The 21,994-nt window shown below is 45.8% G+C and overlaps 1 protein-coding gene and 1 long non-coding RNA gene across 20 annotated transcripts in view; one reads left to right on the top strand and one right to left on the bottom strand.

The window, feature by feature from the left end:
- Positions 1-21,994, bottom strand: part of LOC118507703 (trithorax group protein osa-like) — a 107,000-nt gene that overhangs the window by 50,433 nt on the left and 34,573 nt on the right. Inside the window, exon 1 of one of the 19 annotated variants that reach the window (XM_036046595.1) lies at positions 3,611-3,661. The exons of the other annotated variants lie outside the window; for them this stretch is intronic. Within the exon in view, the coding sequence (XP_035902488.1) occupies positions 3,611-3,646 (36 nt within the window). The 5' untranslated portion in view covers positions 3,647-3,661. Of the gene's footprint in view, positions 1-3,610; positions 3,662-21,994 lie in introns of those variants that run through there. 19 annotated transcript variants of the gene reach the window in all.
- LOC118507716 lies at positions 5,079-6,212 on the top strand. The gene is made up of 2 exons (XR_004905688.1): positions 5,079-5,359; positions 5,524-6,212. It is a non-coding gene; the product is annotated as an uncharacterized LOC118507716 (long non-coding RNA).

Here is a 21,994-nt window from a genome sequence, read left to right as displayed (position 1 = left end):
TCGAGCAGTACAGTTGTGCTTATAATTCGAGCAGTGTGCGAGCGAGAGCGACGCCGATGGTCGCTATATAAAATGCTCCATCGTTAGAGTGTGTGCACAGAGGGAAAATTAATGCTCGGTTGATTGTGTTTTGTACGAAAGAGAGTGAAATAGCAGAACGCAATTGGCAAGAGCGAGATAGCGAGAGAGAGAGAGAGAGAGAGAGAGAGAGAGAGAGCAAACTTGTGTACTTCTTAGGGACCTGCAGGCTGACGAGCGAGAAGAGCACTCTACCGGCACACATCGACGACAGTCCCGGCCAGCACAATACATAGGGGGATAGAGCGAATGCGTGTGGTGGCGGCGCGTTTACATACACCGCAGCGCCGATATTCTCGTGGCCCTTTTCATTCTCACCACACTCCGAAGCTGCCCGGTGCTGAATATGGCGAGTTGATGTTAAAATTATACCCACCACCGAGAACCGAGCACACCAAACCCAAGAAGAAACCACATCGCAGCAGGCGCGCATTTCGGTGTGCTCGATGTGGTAGAAAAGAGAAGGAAGACCGTTCCAACGTTCGCAGCGAGAAACTCGCTGGGCATTAAAAACGATGTCAGCCAGGTTGGGGTGCTCTCGTGGGGGAAAAATCGGGATGGTGGCGTGTGGTGCAGGAGAGGTTGGCAAAACAGTAAATCCATTTCGAAAATTTAACATTCCACCAACGCGCTTCTCTCCTTTACGCGATAGAACACAATCTTCCCAGCGAAGGATTGTGCGGTGGCGCAGGCAGCAGAGCAAGAACGGGCGCGAGCGAGACAGATAGTACGTGCAAAAAATGAATCGAACACCCTCCCAAAGGCGGCCAAGGGAACGGCGAGAGAGAAAGAGAGAGAGAGAGCAAGTTGCTAGGTGGGCACCCTTCTTATACACTAATCGCAAGATGAACAAAAGCCTGTCATGCACCCTCTTCTGTACACACAAGGGGGTTGGATGCTCCGTGTGTTGAAGCGACGTGTTTTTTTACTTAGCTATCCCGGTGAATATTGTTCCTTCGTTCCTTGTGAGGTGTACTACACACTAGCATCGGATCGGTAAAAAGGGGATTGGAATTCTTTTTCCATCCTTTTTCTTTCTGTTCTATCAGTTTTTCTATAATTCAATCGTGATGCTGCCAGCAGGAACGACCGACCGGAACACGATTCCGTCGAATGGGAATGAAATTAGATTGCACCGACGGTAAAACAGGAACCTGACGATCAGACCAGTCGTCGGCAATGCTCAAATGGAGCTCCTTTTTCCCTCCCCCCGTGTTGTGAACTTATTGGACTTGGAAAGCGGGTTAATATTTAAGACTGTACGAGAGATGCATCGCCGCAATGAAGAATTGTTCCCCCAGGAGATGATAGGCAGGGGCAATGACAGGAAAACAGGGAAGATATCGATGAAGGTGTCACCCACTCTCCATGGACTTAGATTTATGGTGTTTTCCTTCAACTGCAACTGCTATTTAATGAAATGTCATTGAAGAGAAAAGTTGCCACTGAACAATGTGTTATAAACTAGGTGAGCATACTGGAAAACCGCGATTTGATAGACATAGGATTTACTCTTTATTGTAGAGTATATGAAACACATTTGATAGCTTAGACTCTGTGTTAAATCAAAATTGTCTTTAACATAGATGTACTTTTTCTATGGACTGAGAGATACTGTAAAAGCAGGGATTCTTCAGATAATGTTCATAGATGAATATTATATGAAGCTTTAGTTCATATCACAAGTGTAAAAGTGGATAATTGAATTACTTGTGAAAGGATGTTCACTGTAGGACCATTTAACATTACTGATCACAAAAACTGTTACAGATTGATCACATGCAAACAGAGTCGTTTCAAGAATCAACGTTGTACATATCAAATCTCCTAAAGGTTGGGAGATTAATTCAAACTCCTTTTTTTGCAGCCATCAGCAAAAACAGGATTATCATATGTACAAGCTGAGCAACAAAAAACACCCTGGGTACGACCTACTTTCAATTTCCAACCCCGTACGTAATCCTTTGGCTGTTCATTAGCCGTGCACCGCACAGCAGAGAAGCAAGTTTGGGTCGTACAGAAGGACACACGAAATCTCCGCATGCGTGTCGGTACAAAAACAAAAGGATAGCGCATCAGCCAAATAATAACAATAATAAAGGAAAAACCACTCGAAAGACCCGACCCCCGAGCCACAAACAAGCGCACGCAAACAGAAACACGTGCAGTCCAGTCGCGCTGAGACTGCCATGGACGACCTTGAGGCGGCACATAATGCATTATTCTAAAACCGAAAGTGCGTACGGTAAATCCCGGGGAGACATGAGACACGGGATGAGGAGTGTGTGTGTGTGAGAAGGGACACACACACACACACACACTAACCGAGAGCACCAAAACACAGCTGTTGAACACAGTGCTGCGCGCCCGTCGTCGTCATCGCCATGAATTCCCGCCAATGAAAAATGTAGGTCTTCCTCTTTCACTGCAAGCCTGGAAATGATGGGATTGGCAAGTGTATTAGACGGGGTGCGGGAGCCGGCCGAGTAGACAACCCGCAGACGGCGAGATAGCCGGGGCAACGTAGAACCCGGGGAGGGGGTTGGAGGATTTGGATGGCGAGCAGGAGATAAAGGCCTCTGTACCCGTTTCTCTTTCTCGGCTCCGCGCGGTCGCCCATCGACGACGAGCAGCACATCCTCCGATTGCTCCTTCCCTAATCCAACACACGACGACCCCCCGTCTCAGTGTTCTATTTCGTCGATGGCTAAACAAAACAGTCCCCCGACGATAACGAGACAACCGACGAGATCTAACGCGGAGAAGGCGGCCGTGACGATGATGGAAGCGAGATTGAGCGGGGGAGGTAGGTTTTGTTTGCCACCGCCCGACCCGTTACTTCCCACAGTCTTTCTCCGGCTGGGATGACATCAAGCCCCCCTCGTACGTAGAGTGAGCATTGGCTGATGATGTTGAGGATGCATGGATCTGCAATTCGTACCCCGTACACACCACCACCGAACGACGACCATTCAAAGCATTGACCGGGGCGAAGAAGCTGCAGCTAACTAAACTCTCGCTCACGCCACTCTTTCAACCGAAAAACACAGACCACAATTGGCGAAAGTTCATTTTGATACGCGTCGTTTTTATAGGTCTTTTCGGTGGCTGGTAGAGTGGCGTTAAGTTACTGGAAGCGTTCAAACATCGAAACTAGAAACCTTGCTCGTTATAAAGCAATGTTGGTAGGAGAAGCACGACCGATGCGGCCATGATTGATACCTAGAAATCGTTCATAGCGGTGGGGCGATTTAACCAACTCTGGTTGATGAACTTGATTATATTCTAAATTCTAACTGGTGAGCATCTGTACAGTTGCTGCGTTAAGAAGTCACAGGGGGCCTATAAGACTTGGACTCTGTCCAGAGTTTAGGATGCCTTTTAACAGCCAATGGAAGAGACCCTTAAATGTCCTTTGCACTGTGAAATGGTCTCAACTTTGTCCTCAAGGTACAACATGACTCAAGAATAGAAGCTCCTGAAACAATGTTTCCTTAATGATTGCCGTATTGATTTCAAAGATGGTACTCACACGTGTATCTAACCCCAAAACTTCCCAAAAGAACATCGGCCCTGATAGTGATTCAACTTCAGACGAGACTTACCTAAAGCGAGAAATAGAAAGAGAAGAACAAAAAAACGGATTAGCATTATAGGGTCAATATTCTTGACTGCAACATATGATTATTATGAGTGGTTCGGAGCTATCCTAGAAATGGGCCTAATATAGTTGCTTCACGCTTTGTCCATTGACGTGTCACCGTGCCTATTTCGTGTACAGTGTACAAAAGACTACGCGCGCACATCTCCTCGAACGACGTACATAAAACAGGCAGCACACACCATGAATGGACCCCCCCGAGCAAGGCAAAAGGCGCACATGAATGAATGAATGAATGAGAATGCATCCGGAAACGGCCAAGTGCGATTCGATGAGACGAAACGACGCAGGGAGGGGGCTTGAGCGGTTTGTTTTGTATCGGCGTACACAACGGGAACACGCAGCTTCAGTTCGCGTGGCCGTCGTCGTCGTCACCGTCACCCCATACCCTTGCTTCGCTGCTGCTCAAAAGTGCTCTCGTTTTTCTTCTCCTCCATCGTCTGGCACTGGTCTTCTGTGCATACACACACACAGCATAGAAGGGGGGAGGGAGGGTTGTTGATGCCGCCTCGTCGTACGCCCAAATGTGGTGCACAATCTGCGTTACGAGCGTACGATACAGCACGGCGCTCTGTGTACACCGGGCACACCGACCGGCATTCGTGTATAGGATCACACATCGAACCCTTCGAACCCAAAAGCCACACCATTCGAAGAAGAAGGCAAGCTGCCGGTAGAAATGCATTTGCCAGCTATACCTGGCTGGTGCATCCGTTAATGCACCCTAACTGCAACCTGCTGCCTGGTGCAGAGAGCAATTCCAGGAATTGCTACACACAAACATAGGGAACCCAATGGGAAATGGGTACACAGCCGTTCGTTCGTTCATCGTACAACTGAGAACCGGGACTATTTGAAGTGCGAGGGACATTTTGGGCTACGTACGTACGAGCGGTGTGCCGTCTACCGATCAGCTGACCAGCGTTATCACAACGAGAGTAGGTAATGCTTTGGCTCACCAGTAATTCTGTTTCCATACATGATCCCAACAAACCCGTGACATGGGTTGTAGCATGCGTTTTCTTCCGCTGAATGTTCGGCTAAACATACTATTCCGAAACTTCCAGGTATAGTTTAGTTAGTATACTTAGGTGTTTTATAGTTTCCTTATACAAGAATAGCTCTCATGCGACAAACGAAGAATTCACAAATTCTGTCTCATCTCAGCTAGCTTGCAAAACAACCGATTCCTAAAACACCGGGCACCCGGAGGAGCAGTAATGGGCAACCGATCCTCATCTGACACCTGTCAACCTCAACAACGTGACATGTTGCATGAGCATTATTTACGTTTGTGTTGCTTTTTTTTCTCTCTCTCTCTCTCTTGTACGCCGCCGAATAACCCACATCCGTCACCTGCCTGCCTGCGCGCGTAAACAGAGACGATGTTTTTGCACATTTAAATACATTTGCGGTAAAGGCAAACACACAGACGACGAAGGAGAGAACCACATGCTGACCGGCATTCTTTGGGCTTGCGGGTTACGTACGTATCAGTGTCGGTCGGAAAGAAGTACCATCATCATCGCGCCCTACAAACATCTGATGGTTTAAATAAACGGTTCCGAACGAGAACAGAGCAAAACAAAAACTATTCTGTGAAGGGAGAAGACTCGGACGGTGAGTTCTGTCATTGCGATGTCGGATTTTCCCGCGCTAAGACCTGATCATCTTCTTGATGTGCTTAATGCGTCTTCTTCTGTTATCGTTATTTGGCAATTAATTGGTTTTCATTTTCAATTTGTTGAAATTTCATGTTGGATAATCATGTCCACGGAACAAAGATCTCCGTACCTCCGGTAAGGTCTCCAAGATAAACTTCTTCAAAAGAAACCTGCCAACGTTCAGAGGTGCAAAAAAGGATAAATAAGATGACCTCCAGGATTTTACAGCGAGCAGTGAAATACCAACTTGGAAGAATTGACGTGCGGCGAGTATAACAAGTGGGGGACTACACGAAACGGAGTAAGATTAATGCGAGTTCTCGCCCGGCAGCCTGCTGCTGCTTTGCCTCTGCGTGCATGCAATTGATATTTGTTTAATCGGCCCTAAAGTGCACAGACACATTCGAACGACGACGCCAACTTTTCCGCGGCCTTTACGGGTGGTTGTTGAAGCGAAACAGCAACAATGTGACAGTTGCTTCAAACGCAACACACGAGTCATACAAAATTGCAAACACTCTCGTACAGCCCTAGCGGGGCTGACGCGCGGCGATGGCGGCCGCGACCAGCGAGATGGAAACGTTCCTCGATTTCCTCGAACCGCAACCCCAAGACTCTCCAGCGAGCTTGGAACAGATATGATGATGATAAAAAAGCCACTGCACCTTCCCTTACCCCAAAAGGGGTACAACACCGCAGAAAACGATGACTGATGAGGCCGCCCCGGGTTGGTTGGTCGGGCCCGACCGATGACGATGATGATTGGATGAGTCAAATATAAAATCTAACCGATTGCCGGCGCGCAAAAATGACTCCCCTCTTTTTTACCGCGAGGGGGGGCGCAAGTGTTGGAGAGAGTGAGAGAGTGGGCAGAGGAAGGTTTGGTGGAAATGGGGGATTGAAAAATTAAAGACAGATCGACCACGTGTGTCTGTGTGGCGGTGGGGTGAGAGTCTGACGCGTACGGGCACAGGGTGAGGTTGGAAAGTTCGTTAGTGCGAATGACGACGAACGAACGAAGCGAAAATAATAAAAAAAGAACGGCGCAACCGTAGCACAAATCATTCCCACCCATACCACCCATACCAACAACCCCCACCGGGGATAAGGGAGTGAACCGTGCATCGAGAGCAGATGGGTGGGTGGGAGGAGAAGGGCGGCGACGGAGTGCGAGATAATGAAACCGGGGAACTTTGACAGACAAGCGCGGCACCATTGACGTTGCGTCCGTGTATCCGTCCGTTCAATTTGAGCCCCATGCGAAACAGCATGCACCACAGAGCTCACGCTATAAAATTAAGGCACCACATACACACACACACACACTCACCCTCCGGACGGACGGTAAGGGATGGATGGTTGATGAGATGGGCTCTTTGGCTTTTAGCTCAATCGAAAACAACGCACGCGGGACCGTGCGAGAGAAAGAGCCGGGGCGTTTTAAAGCAGAAGCTAGAAGAGGAGAACAACATGGCCGATTGCCTGCTCCCGGTCTCACTTTAGCGCACATCGCACAGGCTGATGATTTCATCTTAACATATTGCTTTCTCTGTTTCGCTCTCTCTCTCTCGCTCTGTTCGACGCTCCTCGACCCAAACGTGATCCTTTTTTCCAATATGATGAAAAACGCGCACCCCCTGAGATCCCGTCGGCAATTTGGTGAAGCGATGGTTGGTAATGGCAACACGGCGAAGGGGTGCGCGCCAAAGGCAGACGGAGGGAAGGAAGCATTGGTATGGCATGCTGCTGCTGCTGCTGCTACTGCAGCAGGCGGGCCAAAGTATGTTTGTGCTTCGTTTCGTTTAAGCTGAAGAATTGAACCATCACCCTCCATATGCATGCACGCGGGACCTGGGAGGATACCGATGGGTTTTGCTCTTCTACGCTGCGGCGCTGTTGTTGCTGTTGATGATGATGATGATGAGAGCACACAACGCCGCAGAAGAGCTCACGTCATAGCAGCAGCAGCAGCAGGCATGGCTAAATCGACCAACGTCGGTTGTGCACAACACGGCACCGAGCGCACCGAGAGAGCACACCGATGGCAAGAGACAGTGGGTGCGAAGCGAGCTTCCAAGTGGTCATAAAATGATAGTTAGGGTTTCTTTTACAACTGGTGCTTGGAAGACGGTATACAAAACCATTTGTTATATTGCTCATAATTTGCCGTGTGTAGGTTGAGCACGAACCTAGCAAGTTCTACTACTGATTGAATCGCGAATCTTTCAGTGTAATTTTTATAGTAACAAGATATACAGGTTCTTTTAACCAATTTTAGACGTAAAGAATTCTTGACTTACAAACTTTATCGAAATGGAATTTTCATTCATGGAAGAACAGTAAATATACAATACTGTGTAAAGGGAAACTTCAAAATGGCCAGCAAATTCATCATAAAGTGAAGCCAATTTTTGTCCACCAAACGCACAAGTCCCGTATCCCAGTGTGCCGTTGCCCAGTGCCAGTGTGCTGCTCCGGTGTGCCGGGTTGTTGTTGGTGCGCTAGAGCTCTGGCAGCTACACTGCTGTGTTGTGCTCCGTGGGCCCCTTTTTGTTGTTGATTCCGAGTGTGTCCCGTGTGCGTTAGTTGGTTGGCTTTCGCATCTCGCTTTGCTTCATTTCTTCCACAGGCAGCAACACACAGACCGGGTTTTTGGTCGGACCGGACCGGGTCTCAGGGTCCGTGACCATCTCATATCATCTCATCAGCTATAGCAGCAGCGCGCAACACAGCAGAGAGGTTTTAGGTGTTCCACCGGCCCGATCCGTTCGTCCATTCGTTTCATTCGTTAAAGCGCTCGTTCATTTCGAGCGCGTTTTTGCTGCAGCGCCACACAACACCCTCTGTCCTCTGGCTTCTCGCCCATCTTCAAACATCTCCCCCCCTGGTGCTCAGTCAGGGGCTGCTACCCCTCGTCTCTTACCAGGCCGTAGTAGCGCGTTGGTGCCTGCTTCGTTCGCCAGAGCGCCGCACGAAACAGTGTGAATGAGCACGAATGTCCGCTAGAACGGGACGGAGCGGCAAAACGACGTGGAATGTGCTGACTGCGTTCGCTTCTTTTAATATTCTCTCCCTCGCGCTGTCGCTTTTTCTGACGATACCACGCGGATCCGCTCAAATTCGACCGCGTGTGTCCTGACCCTTAAAAAAAGAAGCCCACGGAACCGGGTGGAATAAAAACACCATATCCAACAACCCCAGCGGAAAACAGAACGGTTATCGGCCGGGGGCGAGCGAGCGATCGAGGGTTTTATTCTTCGCCCGGGTCCAACCCGGTACAAAAACCCGACACTCTCTAATCCCCTTTTTACCATTTATATGGCTCGAGAAGAAGGCAAAAACGCTATATGTGAGATGATGACGACGGTGGAAGGAATCCTTGCTTCGTTTCCCTCTTGGGCCAAGAACCGCTCGGAATATGTTTGCTTCCGTCCGCCCACCGCAGAATCTCATCAGAGAACCCCTTTTTACCTTCGCAGACACACACACACACACATTCTGGCGATATCTTTCACTCCAGATGAACACAGAAAAGCGGGAAATTTGCTTGGTTCGCCGGAAAAACGACGTTACCACGAGAGCTAGCGGGAAAGTTGGAAGAATCCAGCAGAGCCCAACCAACCGACGACCATCATTTGTCGTTCGTAGTGTCATTTTTCTTTGCCAAGTTTGAATTTGGGAGGCGAGTTTGAAGGTTGTTTTTGTATTCGACATCCGTTGAGCGTAAAACTGTCAGAACATTACTTCCATTTGCTGCTGCAAGTTGGTCGAAATTTGTATATTTATATATTTTAAATTGCTATTTTGCTTATAATTTCTTGGTTTGAATCGTTGGATGAAAAACATCCACCAAGGGGGACGTTGTTTTGAACGGATGAACTTACAAAAATAGAAAAGAGAGCACCCGCACACCCGGGGCAACCGTAAATCCGGGACCAGAATGTACACAAACACGAGCCGTTCCCAACGAACTACAGCCTCCGCTTTCAACAGAAGCTTCAAATTCTCACAAACATATTATTTGAAAAATTTTGTCCACCAAATTTTGCCATCGATCCGTATGTGTGACGACGGTGAAACAGAAAGGCAGAGAGTGAAAGATAAATCGAAGCAAAAAAAAATGAATGAATGATAGCGCTACTACCACGTGCGGCGTTGCGTTTGCTGCAGCAATGGGAGAAAAATTAATCACCGCACCAAAAGAAAAACGGTTCTTTTGGCAAAAAGATAAGTGAAAATGGCTAAAAGGGAAACAAAAGGAAACAACAGACCGAGCGCAGAAAGACAAGAAGCAATTAGTTTCGTGTACGCTCCTTTCGCTGTTTCTTACGCGAGGAGAGCTTTTAATGCTTGTGGGGTTGGTTGGTTTGGCTGATGAAAACAGTAAAAGCGAACGTAAAAAGTTTAATAAAAATGTTATGTTTTGTAAGTATACATAACGACTCGACCGATTAAAAACGGATGCCGGGTATAATATTTCATTTCCAAAACGTGATTAGTTAGAGAGCAAACAGATAAGAATATTGCTCAAAAAGGACATTTAAAAGATGCATTAATTGTACCCCAGGTACGAAATTTCTGCACTCTTTTTTCATAGACGTTCACATGTGCTTTTCCTCGAAACTGAATAAGAATCGAAAGCGATATTGTTTTACGGAAACGGTAAAGACAAGAAACAACTACTGGTGCTCCCAAACCTGAACCATAAAATCGAAAACCGAAACGGAGGAAGTAGAACCAATTAACTTTCCCGCCGGAATTACGTCAAAGACCCACCACACGGCCAACCGCACACGATAGTGAGTAACGTTGGCCAGTGTAAGGATAAAAGAGTGCACAAAAAAGAGGAAAATGCAACAACCGGAAGCAAGTCGGCGGGGCGAACGGACGGAAAAAGAAAAGAAAGCAAAACAGAAACAAACCCACATATACATTAGCGTGGAAAATGGAAAAGGTTTGTTGCGTCGTTTTGATTTTCTTTAATTTTGATTACTCATTTAAAAAAAAACTATTTTTTCATATGATATAGAAACCTTTTAAATAATTTAAAATGTTAAATATAAATAGATTTATATTTTATAATAACAGCAAAAAGAAACCAAAACAAAGGTAACGAGAAATAGCTTCAAAACAGTAATAAATGTTTTACTAATAAATAAATGTAAAATAGTAAAACGATTGTTTAAAACATATAAAAACAAACCAGAACAAAATGGGACTAATGTAATAAATTGGCTAAAATCAAGAAAGACAAAGAACACTTATATATCGTATCGTTTTTAATGGCTTTCCATTACTGTTTCCTCTATCGTCCCGGTCGGTAAGTAATAAACTGACAAACCTTATAGTTTCTGTTTTGCATTTCGTTTTTATCTGGTTTTTCAAGGCATTTCTGCTTTTAAAGTCCCAAACGGAAGAGCGTACGATCAGGAATCCGATAAAGGTGCAATCAAACCCAAATGCATCAAGTCGGTTTCGAAGTGCAACGCAAACTTTCCTTTACACACCCCTTTTCCGTTTCCTTTATACGTTTGCGTGAGCATTTTGCTTTGAAAGTAATGGTTTTGCTTCTGTTTCTTTTTTCGATTGTTTGTACCATCACAATCGGTTTTGTTATTTAATTTTTAAGTTAAAAAGGTTTGGTTTAATTACAGGGTTTTTCAGTTGATAAGGCAATAGCTTCCACTTTTATGGCAGGCTTCTTAGATGAAATGGCAAACAAAGCTAATTGATATGGAAACGGCTTCGTACGACAGGGAAATCATATACCTTTTATTGTGATATCCTCAGATGATATAGTCATAGTAGCCGTTGATATTGAAAACGTCCTTTCAGAGCTCGGGTAAGAGCGTGGAAATATTGCCTTATCAACTAAAAAACCCTGTAAATTAATTATTAATTTTTTTTCATTTTTACTATCCCATTTTAAGCAGCTTTTCTCAGTTCGACTCGAAAGCTAATACTCTTTTCTGCTCAGTTTTCAGTTTCACAACATAACGCAACACCAAACGAAAAAAGCCCGCGCACTGGGCGTCAGCTTTACCGTTTGTGAGTTGAGTTGGGTCCGTGTGTTTCTTTCTGCCATTCTCGCTTATCTCAGGGAGGGATGGAGGAATTTTAGAATGGAAAGGAAACCATCCTTTCCAACGTTTTCGAGCGTAACAAAACAAAAAAAGCATTTCGATATAAAGGGGCCCGGCATGTGAAGTGTCCATCGTTTCACAACAAGTGAACCAGGCACGTGGTATTGGGGTTTTGGAATGTGCGAATGTGTTTTGCACGTTCCGACTGCAGCATACAAACGGGAGAATGGAGCATGTTTTCGTGAACAGCAAGTGCAACAATAATTGCGGGCAGCTGCTGCAAAAGGAAAGTTTATTCGAAATTTGAGTCCAGTTTCGCTTATTTACGTTAGCTTCCTACCAAAATTCACTCGACCATCGTGACACGTGGTGTGAAGAAAAGATGAATCGGTGAGCCTGTTTGGTTGATTGATGAGCGCGAATAAATAAATAATTTCAGAAAACCCCCTCCCAATGCCATCTTGATAAGTGGGGACACGTGTGCAGTTAATGTGTATCCGGTGGAACAGAGGCACGTAAAGAGTAAAAGGAAGTTTTGCAATACTGCAACTAAATTTACGAAATTTCATATTAACCCTCCCGAGTCACTTCAACGGAGCGTGTTAAAACTAACATCAAAAATATTTTAAATATTGCGCGTATCTGGTTAATTAGAGATTCAAAGCAAAACAATAAAAAATGGTTTAAAATGCTTGCATGCTTGGGCGATCAACTTAGTTTGGTATGAATACTCGCCGCAACGAAAAGGCGCGAATGTAGACAATGAAGATCCTCTGCATATAAACTACGAAGCGCCGAACTGCTGCCTGTTTAGCAGTGGATTGTGTGCCCTCTCTGCGTAGAGTGACACCGAGGGATTATATGAACATTTAATTTAGTTCCGTATTAAATGCTCACAATTAGCTTATACATTACCGGACCACCCCCCCTAACACTGCCTCATTATGCTTCATTTGCCGAAGCCCGTTTGTTTTTTATAAAAAATATCAATCAAAAATCAATCATTCATTCGTTTTGCAGTAAGAATCGACTGCAGAGCATACCCATGATTCGCAATCGAAATTGGACGAAATTAAATCTCATTCAGCTGGCAAATCCACCACCCCCCTCCTCTCCGTCTCTCCCGATGGACGATCCATCCGTTGGCTATATGACATGCATACTATCCGCGTAACTTGTGCCCGGCGTATAATCGATCGCTAGCCAAAGTTGTTGCTTTATTATAGCTGGATATCGCCACCATCGTATTAATAATTAGCACAGCATAATCAAATACACAGAGGGAGAGAGAGAGAGAGAGGTTTGGGAACACTCGACCAGTTGACAGAGGAGTTTTTAATATAAATTATTATTCAAAACTTAAAATGTGTATTTTACAACAAATGTCCTCATATGAGTTCTTTGGGGTGAAAAATTTTGGGAGAGGGAGTTAGTAATGGAAATTTAAAAATACCTCTTTTTTACACGGGCAACCAGTGCCACAATGATAGATGGAAATTTGTTTTCGTTAACGCCTTTTAAACTCAAAACCAGACGGATAAGCAATTTTTAAATATTGTAAGCCAATTATGCGAACGATTTTCCGAACTTTTTTTTTCAACTTTGCTTTCGTTTTGATCGCACGTAAAACCGCCCAGCACCACTAAAGCCAAAGGCTTATTACAAACACACATATTTCATAATTTTCAATAAGAGTAATTAATTAACGTGCCTGCCTGCCGATATGTGTAGCCTGTAGCCTGCCTGGCTGCTTCCATCATTATGTATCTCGCCCGCTGTATTGATTCGATTGGGCTCGGTTCGGGGCTGGTCGTGCAAAAATTGCATTTATATTAATGTTGCATCCCGCCTGTCCCTGTGCGTGGGGGTTTTGGTGTTGATGGAGCGCGAAAGGATGCGTGTACACAGCAACTGTGGCTGAATATAATTATTTTTCATAATTAAAATGAAGCTCAACGCCACCAGGACGGCGGCGGCAATCCTCCTGCCTGTGTCATAATATTCCACAAACAATTTTTTTTCCGCCCGCTTTATTATTGTTTCAACGGAAATTTTGCGCATTGGATGCTATTAGAGGATGCATTGTGAAGGAGGTTTTTTTTTAAATATTCATCGCGAACGATTACGCATCACATAAAAAGGATTTTCGCTAACAAATTGAAAAAAGGTAAAGTGATGCCTTTTGTTATTGGCACGGAAGTGCAATTTGATGCATTACAGGGTTTCGAGGCATGTAATGTAATTTTAGTATCATTTAGGGGAATATTGAAAGGGGTTCTTTCCGTGGATCTTTTCAATCAGCTGATGATTTTTAGTCGAATGTAGCCTCGGATTTGTAGAAGGATTTAGTCGATCAATGTAGTCTCTCATTATCCCATCATCCAATTGAAACTTTCCTCCCCTAAGAGATTCTCTTATTTTCTTAGAACGGAGCATGAAAAATACTGTACACTGCTTTAGCGGGCACAAGCAGCTGTACCTTATTTGTGTGCAACTTTAACGCCAACTGCAAGCCAAGTCTCGAAAGGGCGCAAAAATATGGAGCACACGCTTCCGAACCAGAGGAACAACCGCAAGGCAGAAGCGCAACACAGTGCCGCGTCATAAGAAAAGACCGAGCAAAAGAATAAAAAAATGTACAGAAAAAAAAATGAGACCAACCTCTGCTGCTGCTCGAAACCAAATCAAAACAAACCCCTCACTTCCCACCCCCTTCCCAAACTGCTTCCACTCAACCCAACCCAAAACTCTCCCCCCCCCCGAAAACATTTCAAACCCAACACATCCCCCCCCGAACGGGTGTGTGCGCGCGCGAGGTCGTTTGATGTTTCTTGTTCGTTTTACTTTTCTTTTCCTTTTTTCCGTTGTTGTTGGTGGTACTGCTTTGCTTCGTTTCGCTTTCCTCACAATCCGTCCCCGGTTTCCTGTTCTCTGTGCCCACCACCACATCTTGCTCCACATTGAACGGTATCGTGCATAAGTTACGGTGGCGGAAAACAGGAAGGCCACCGTCTAGCGCAGAACGACCTTGAGAGGGGAAGGGTGCCGGTTATACAGACGTCCCACCAACAAACCCTCCACCGATGGATGGCCCTACAAACACACCACCACCACCAGAACCTGATTCACTTCCTCCTCGGGCGTACCTCGATAGCGCACCACCCACTTTCTCGCCCGCGGACCGTTGACCGTCTCGATAGTTAACAACCGCTTCCTTTGCCTTGGCCTTCTCATCATCCTTCATAGCGTGTTGCATCCCGTTCTTGCCTGCGCGCTGGGGTTTTGCAACCGTCGTGCAGCCCTTTCTCTAGCCCGTAAATTTTTATAGACCATCGTGGGGAGGCGAGTTCTCCGCCGCCACCGCTGTGTTGACGCGAACAGAGTACACGCCGCTTACGGCGAGCACGGCGAATACACTTGCCCGCGCAGTCCCATCAACCACCAACGTGCTCGCGCCATTGCACCAACGACAAGGGCCAAGGACGCGAAATGATGTGACATAATCGGGTTGGATGGAGCAGACGGCATTTGAGGGGGAGGGGTTCGAGTGAGGAACAGAAAGACTCACTGTTGAAGTATCGCACTTGTTGCAGTGCGGGTTTTCCGTTTTTTTTCTTTTTTCAAACGAAACATTCGTCTTCCCGCGCGCTGTCGACACACATTCAGCAGGTAAATGTGTATCCGTGCTTCATTCACAATATCAGCTGTTTGGTTTAAAAAAATAGGTCAACGCATATCTTATAGGCAGTAGAGAAGCTTCACAATCAGATTAGCGTAGACATAATCTTGCAAAGCAAATAAAGGAGCAGATAGATATGGAAACGCCTATTGGCCAGCAAAGATCCCGGACATTCTCGCGTACACATCAACGCCATCAATCTATATCAGTGCGCTCAAACTACTCGCTACTACTACCAACCAACACTAATCGGCCTAAAAAGTCGCTAAAGGGTGGGTCGCGCACCGGAGCCTGGCGAGTCTAATTCGCCTAATAATGGTGAGATCACCCTTCCGCACCCTTCCGTAGAGTTCATCATAATAACAGTTCATCTGTTACACATATTGGGCCAACAATTCAACATCATCCTCTTGAATCCTGATAAGAAGGTTTCATCAGTTTTGGACAGAGTCCATCTCTCATAGCGGCAAGCCCTCACGCACTTCAAAAAGTTTTATACAGTCACTGACCATCGTCGTGTCAGGTGTTTTAAGTTCAGAAATTCCCCAAATATTTCCTTGATTAAATATTGTGTTAGAACTCAAGTGTTGTTTTCCGTGTTCAGTGTTCAAAAGATCATAGACTCTAAAATAATCTTGTTCATTAATAAGACCAACACACGCCCAACAATTCCACAATCCCACAACACAATGGGCACAAGAGGTCATTGGCCGCCAAAAATTCACACCTCTTCTTTGGTGGTCACCGTTTGAGCCTCCTATTCAGGAGAGGTGCGAATTCACGCACAAATAAAAGAAGAATGGAAAAAGCATGAATAACACACACACACCAGTTCCAAATGAACGCGTAGAGCGTACAATGAATAGGCATCATATTTCATTCACGAACCGCTGACACATTTCTTTTGCGAATTTTGTTATCAATTTGGAGCCGTAGATAAACCTTTTTCGCTTCTGTGCGCTGTGGAGTGTTCGTGTACTGCTTCAAATGATTGATCGTTAAAAAAAGGAGTCAATCAGTTCATTTTTGTGTGCGTTTTCAGGCAGCACGAGGACCTTGGTATATCATGAAGGGTTTATACTCAAAACTGTCCACATGAAATTAACTAATTGCGCTCTTTTATGTCGCAAAGTACATTTCATCTTTTGGCAAAGAACTTCCACCCAAACCTCAACCAAACACGCCATTAGAGCGCGGCGAGATGAGATGAAAGTGAGAACGTGAGCTGTGAGCCCCACACGCAAGTGATTAATAACGAATGATGGTGTTTTTTTTTGCTCATTCACATCACATACCTTAGCGGTTTAGAAAACTAGTCGAATCACTCAAATCGGCTAGAAAGTGGAACAACAATCTCGTCCCGCCTGCACGGGTGTGTGTGTGTGGTTTTATTACGTGGCTGGGGTAGAAAGAGTGAAAAGGAACGCAAGACTCTGTGGCCACCGCGTGAACGCGATTTGACGCATTATGGGGGGGGGGGACCCATTGGTGGTGTGTTGTCTTTAGCAAAAGCAATCTAATTTATGATCCACACATTATGCACACATACACAGCGCGTCCCGAGGTGTGTCGGGACGCGGCGGCGAGAGTCACTCGTGCTTTGCACTTCGTCGCTATCCTGGTCGCTCCACACAGCCCTGAGCGGACCTCCTCTTATGCTGAAATCCCTTCACACATACACCTTTTTCTTGCCGCCGCCATAAGCCGGCCGGCATTTGTTGGAGCGCGATTTGTTTTATAATAGCCTTCACCGCCAGCGACCAACGCCCCTCTGCTAACCTGTAGAGCAGCAGCTCTAATTCACCCTCAGTGCCCGAAACAAAACAGCACAGAAAAAAAACGAAGAATGCGGAAAGGGGGTGGTGGGTGGTACCGTTTTGTTGATTGTTTGTTTGTTTTGAACAGCTGAGTCTCGAGAGCTGTCTGTCGATGAAGGTCAATGTACTGGCGTGTGAGTCCCGGCGAGGCAGGAGGCGAGAGGGCGGAGGTGTGTTAAGACTAGGAGTATACGAAGGGGGAGCAGCTAAATGGCTGTCGTTGACCGTGTCTGTCCCACCACTCCATCACACCCAACGCACACACAAACACAGCTACAGGTCGTTTTAACTAGCCTGCATCGATGACGCTGCTAAAATCGAACCCGCCGCAACCTAGACGACGACACACATACGTCATCTTCGGGGAATGTTGCGGCCTCTATCCCTACACAACAACAACAAAAAAGCGGGGGGTTTGGATTCGGTTCTTTTTTTGTTGCGTATTTGTATCAAGCTCAAGCTTGCCTTCTAAAGGATGTAAGGGAGGTGTGTCTAGACTGGGTCGTAGCAGCAGCATCATCATCACCATCATCACCCATGTACCGAGGCTGAACAATCGTGTGTGCACAACACGGCGGCTTCGGTATATTCACTGGGCCATTCACGGAATGAGAAATTGAGATGCCTATGCCCGCTACACACACACACACACACACACTCAGCCAGCGCCCCTTACATTCATCATACCACCCCTGGCGCGCTCTACAACCAACCATATGAATGAATTAAGCCGACGAACGGTAGACCCCGGCGCATGGTGCCTCTTGGAATCACCACCATTTTAAACGTCCTTGACATTCAATCAGTCAATCGTGAAGCCATGAACCTGGCCACCCATACTCTCCGTCGGACGGTGAAAGCAACCGGCGTAGTTTTCGCTTTTAGGGCCCTTACGAGATGGAATCTACGTCTGTGGTGCACAGCGGACGTAGTACAAGCGCGATCGTCGGGATAAATTTAAATCAGCCTTCATCCCTCTCCCCTGGTTTTTGGAACGCACTCTCGCTACGCAAACAAATCACTTCCGAAAAGTCCGAAAAGTTGATCCCCGTCTCAGTCGGTGAGAGCTCTCGCCATGGACATTGGACGGAGCAACCATCTCCCATCTCCGTTCGTTGTTGTGCTAGCGATAGCCCCGGAACCTATCCACAACATAAAACCCCAGTAGTGTCCGCAGCCCCCCCCCCCATGTGTGTTGTTGGGTGGAAAATGTGCCTGCCGTTTGCGTACTTCGTCTCGTTCGTCCAGCTAAATATGGTGTAGGTGGGCATCGCCTTCATTCGCCAACCGGCAAGCCTATCGGAAATGGCACACGACACAGCGATGCCCGTCATCTGTATATAGCACACGCACCACTACACTACACAACGTCGTCGTCGTCGTCTGATGGTTCTACAACGAAACTGGAACTTTCCCGGTAGCCAGCCATGTGCTGAACAACACGAATTGTACGTGTTCGATCAGCTGATTCGACTGAGAAGCCTTTTGAGTTGCAAAGGTTTCATTTGAACCGACTCACGGCCGTCAAAGAACAGTGAAACGTTAGCTCGAACGCAAAGTTGAACGATTAATCTTAATGTAGCCAGATTGATTGTACAGAATCGATTATTGAGGTAAAACAATCGCTCTTCATCCACACTACTGGTTAGCAATAAGCTAGCGCTTAGGCTCAAACAAAGTCCTCAGTGAATTTTCTGATACTTCTCAAGTACAGTTCTTCTTAGCCTCTACAACCTCGTCAGATTTTGGCCTGCCAGTAATGGCTTCAGTTTCAAACGGGATTCGATATCTGGTCGCTTAATAGAATTCGTTTATTGCTCGAATGGTTCACAGACACTGGTTAAAAATACCAGTTTTCTAATGAGCGTCATCATAGACCTCCCTCAGCCCCAATAATTACAAGGCAGCCATAAGACATATTATTTGATCGCTTACCACGTATCTTGTTCTTGTTACTAAATTTTTTAGCTCATCCTCCTGCTCCACGAGTTCAGTTTTACATACCTAGAAAGATAGAAAGGAGTTCATTAGTAATTATGTATTTAATCGTCTTAGTTATGTGTAGGAATATAAGAAGCTTATACTAGTAGGATGCTTTACAGTAGGTTTCCAATATGGCCCTTCTTTCTTCGAGATGTATATCCTTGACACAAAACCAAAAGTACCAAAAATATATTCCCTTTTTAGGGACAAATTCTCCAACCGTCCAAACTCCTCTAGAAGAGCTTATCATGATTCTAATCTAATGTAACTTTATGGTTACATTAGCAAACTGATCATAAAGAGTAACGAACTCTGCATCAAACCAACTTCCAATCCAGCGAGCGCTGACGAAGCTGACAAAATACACCGAAGAAGCCCTACTGCCAACCATTAGCTTTCCCACCAACCATAAGAGAGCGAGCGAGAGCTTTTCCTTCACTTTCGATTTCTTCACCACGAACACGTTCGGAGCAACAGCGGACACGAGCGGTGAATTTGAAATTTTTGGAACAATATAAAATGTCCTTCCATCCACACAGCCACCGTAAATCCACACAGCGGGAAAGCTCCACAAACGCCCCATCGAATGTTGGGGCGAAGAATTCTCAACGGATTTCGTTTGGTCGTTCCTTATGTTTATTTAACTGTTACGATCGCTTACGCAGACACCAGGGCGAAGAGAAGAATTCGGGGTACGGGGGCGATAAAAATCAAAAGCTATTCTGCTGTTAACTTTTGAACGGTTAATGGGAGCAGAAACAGGGCAGAACACCGAATGTAAGCCATCGTAATTTCACCTACATGCTTCGCTGTTGTCCCTTACGATGTGTTCCGGCGGGAAAGGATATTAAAGCCCGAACAGGCGCTAAGCGAGGCGAGCGAGGGAAAAGCGTACAGGTGGTAAAGGGTTTTATGGCGAAATGAATGGATTAAGCGGATAAAGGAGACCGACGCGGGGAGGAGTGTTTGAGTTCTCCCTTGAGCAAACCCGTACCCATTCAGTCCGATCCAGTGCATCAGGTGTGCGCGATTGTGTGAGGCACCATGTTAAAAAATGGACATTGGTTTGCTTTACGTTTCCTTTTTATTGAGCAAGTGCGTCGGGGTGTTCTGGTTAGCCGTCGGGGAGAGTTTTTTTCCCCTTACATAAATCTATACGATTATGAAAGGACAACTTTTACGTACGTCATTCGATCGAATCGGTGTCGGTGTGTGTTATTTTTCATTACCTCCTTACGCAAGCCAGGAGACGAAATATATCGATTTTCATGACCATTCTCCTTCCCGTACATCCGTTTTATGGGGTTTTTCGTGAAAGGGAGATGTGCGAAAGTTGGTTCACCAGCGACTTGTTTCTTTTTTAAGCTCGACGTCGAAGGGACGCGTGTTTCCGGTCCAAAGTTTCACTTTCAACGCGCTCCGGAATATAACGTGTGTCTCAGGCGAAACACAAAGAAAAGCAAGAAAACACCACGTGCGCGCTTGGTGTCACGGTGAATAAAAAAAAAACGGAAACCGTTGCGTCTCACAATACCTCCAGTACGAGTAGAAGAAAAAAGCAGCGCCGAGCAAGAGAAGGACGAATGAAAACGTCAAACGAACCGAAATGGAGACGCCCGGTGGCTGACGACCGGAATGAGCGCGAACAGCACGAGGATATCTGCCGTCCCGTTTTTGTGAGTTTGCCCGTGCCGTGGGATGGAAATGATAGAAAACATTGTTTGCCAGACCGAAGAACCGAAGGAGAATATCCATATCTAGCAAGGAAATGAACTGCTGAACCAAGATTACGTTATGGGTGGGTGTACGACGAGGACCATTTCCCTTGATAGCGAGACAATTCCACGTAATATCAATCACTCTACGGGGTTTTCCGTACACCCTACTCCTTCGGCCCTCCACAGTCCCTCCCCACCAATCTGAAAATCGATCGGTTTTGCTCGCATGGAGCTACTAGATCGAAAGAAATTAAGAAACGATTTCGTTCGTACGAGCAGTGAGCAAGAACGCTCTTCTATAAGCCAGCCAGCAACCGTCGTCGTCGTTGTCTTATCGTATCGATTTTCTTTCGCAACACAACTTTATTCCATTCCACACACCAGCACAACAGTGGGCTACCCGTGCTTGCGTGTGTAAAAGGGAAGAAAACACTTTTCTTTTGTGTACTTTGTTGAGAAAAGCTACCTTCGGAGAGCGAGAAAGAGACAGTTACAAGAAGTTACGTTATACCATACAGTTACTCTGTGTTGCGAGAAAGAGAGAAGAGAGACAGACGAGAAGAGTGAAAGGGAATGGAACAATTTTATGTAAAGATTTTGTACCGTATGTACCTCCTTCATCGGGTTGCCTCCTCCCCAGAGAAAGTTCCACCATTATGTAGAAGCACTTTTTCAAGCGACGAGCAGAATAGCTTTCCACAGGCGCAACGTTTATAGCATGCCCAAGCAGCGTCTTCTACTGCTGGGTCGATAAAAGGACTTTGCTGCTTTTGCCATTTACGCCACCAGTGGAAAAGGGCGGCGTTAGGTGATAGTAAAAGCGTTCGGATGGAGGCAAACATTCAACCCGGCACAACTAAATTGGATGGTGTACTGTGGAATATTTGTGTTATTGTCTGACTTCGGGCTCTTTTTTCATGTTCTTTGTGATTTTAACTGACGAAATATTTCCACTGTGATTTGTCTCAGTATGTCGTTGCGTAATATTCTTTGGTTGGGGGAAAAATCTCTTTTTTATTGCTAATAACATTAAGGGAACAACAAACTATACTTTTAGGGATATGTTTTGTGGAAACTTGCAATGTGTTTCCAATGAAAAATACATTCACAATTTTTCCGGAAAAATAAAATTGCGAAGAAAACTTGCATAGCTATAAGCTATATACTATCAATCTGATATCTCGATAGGTATGAACCTGCCAAAACAATCTCTTCTTCAACAGGTTGTAATGAAAAAAATCAACCCAAAGAGACACACGACCACAAGGAAATGAGAACGGTGTTTTTTATACACTCGCTCCCCCCCTTACA

Source organism: Anopheles stephensi, chromosome 2 (genome assembly GCF_013141755.1).
Source record: "Anopheles stephensi strain Indian chromosome 2, UCI_ANSTEP_V1.0, whole genome shotgun sequence".
Classification (NCBI taxonomy): domain Eukaryota; kingdom Metazoa; phylum Arthropoda; class Insecta; order Diptera; family Culicidae; genus Anopheles; species Anopheles stephensi.
Note: the sequence above shows the minus strand (reverse complement) of the source record. Positions and strands in the feature narration are given on the sequence as shown.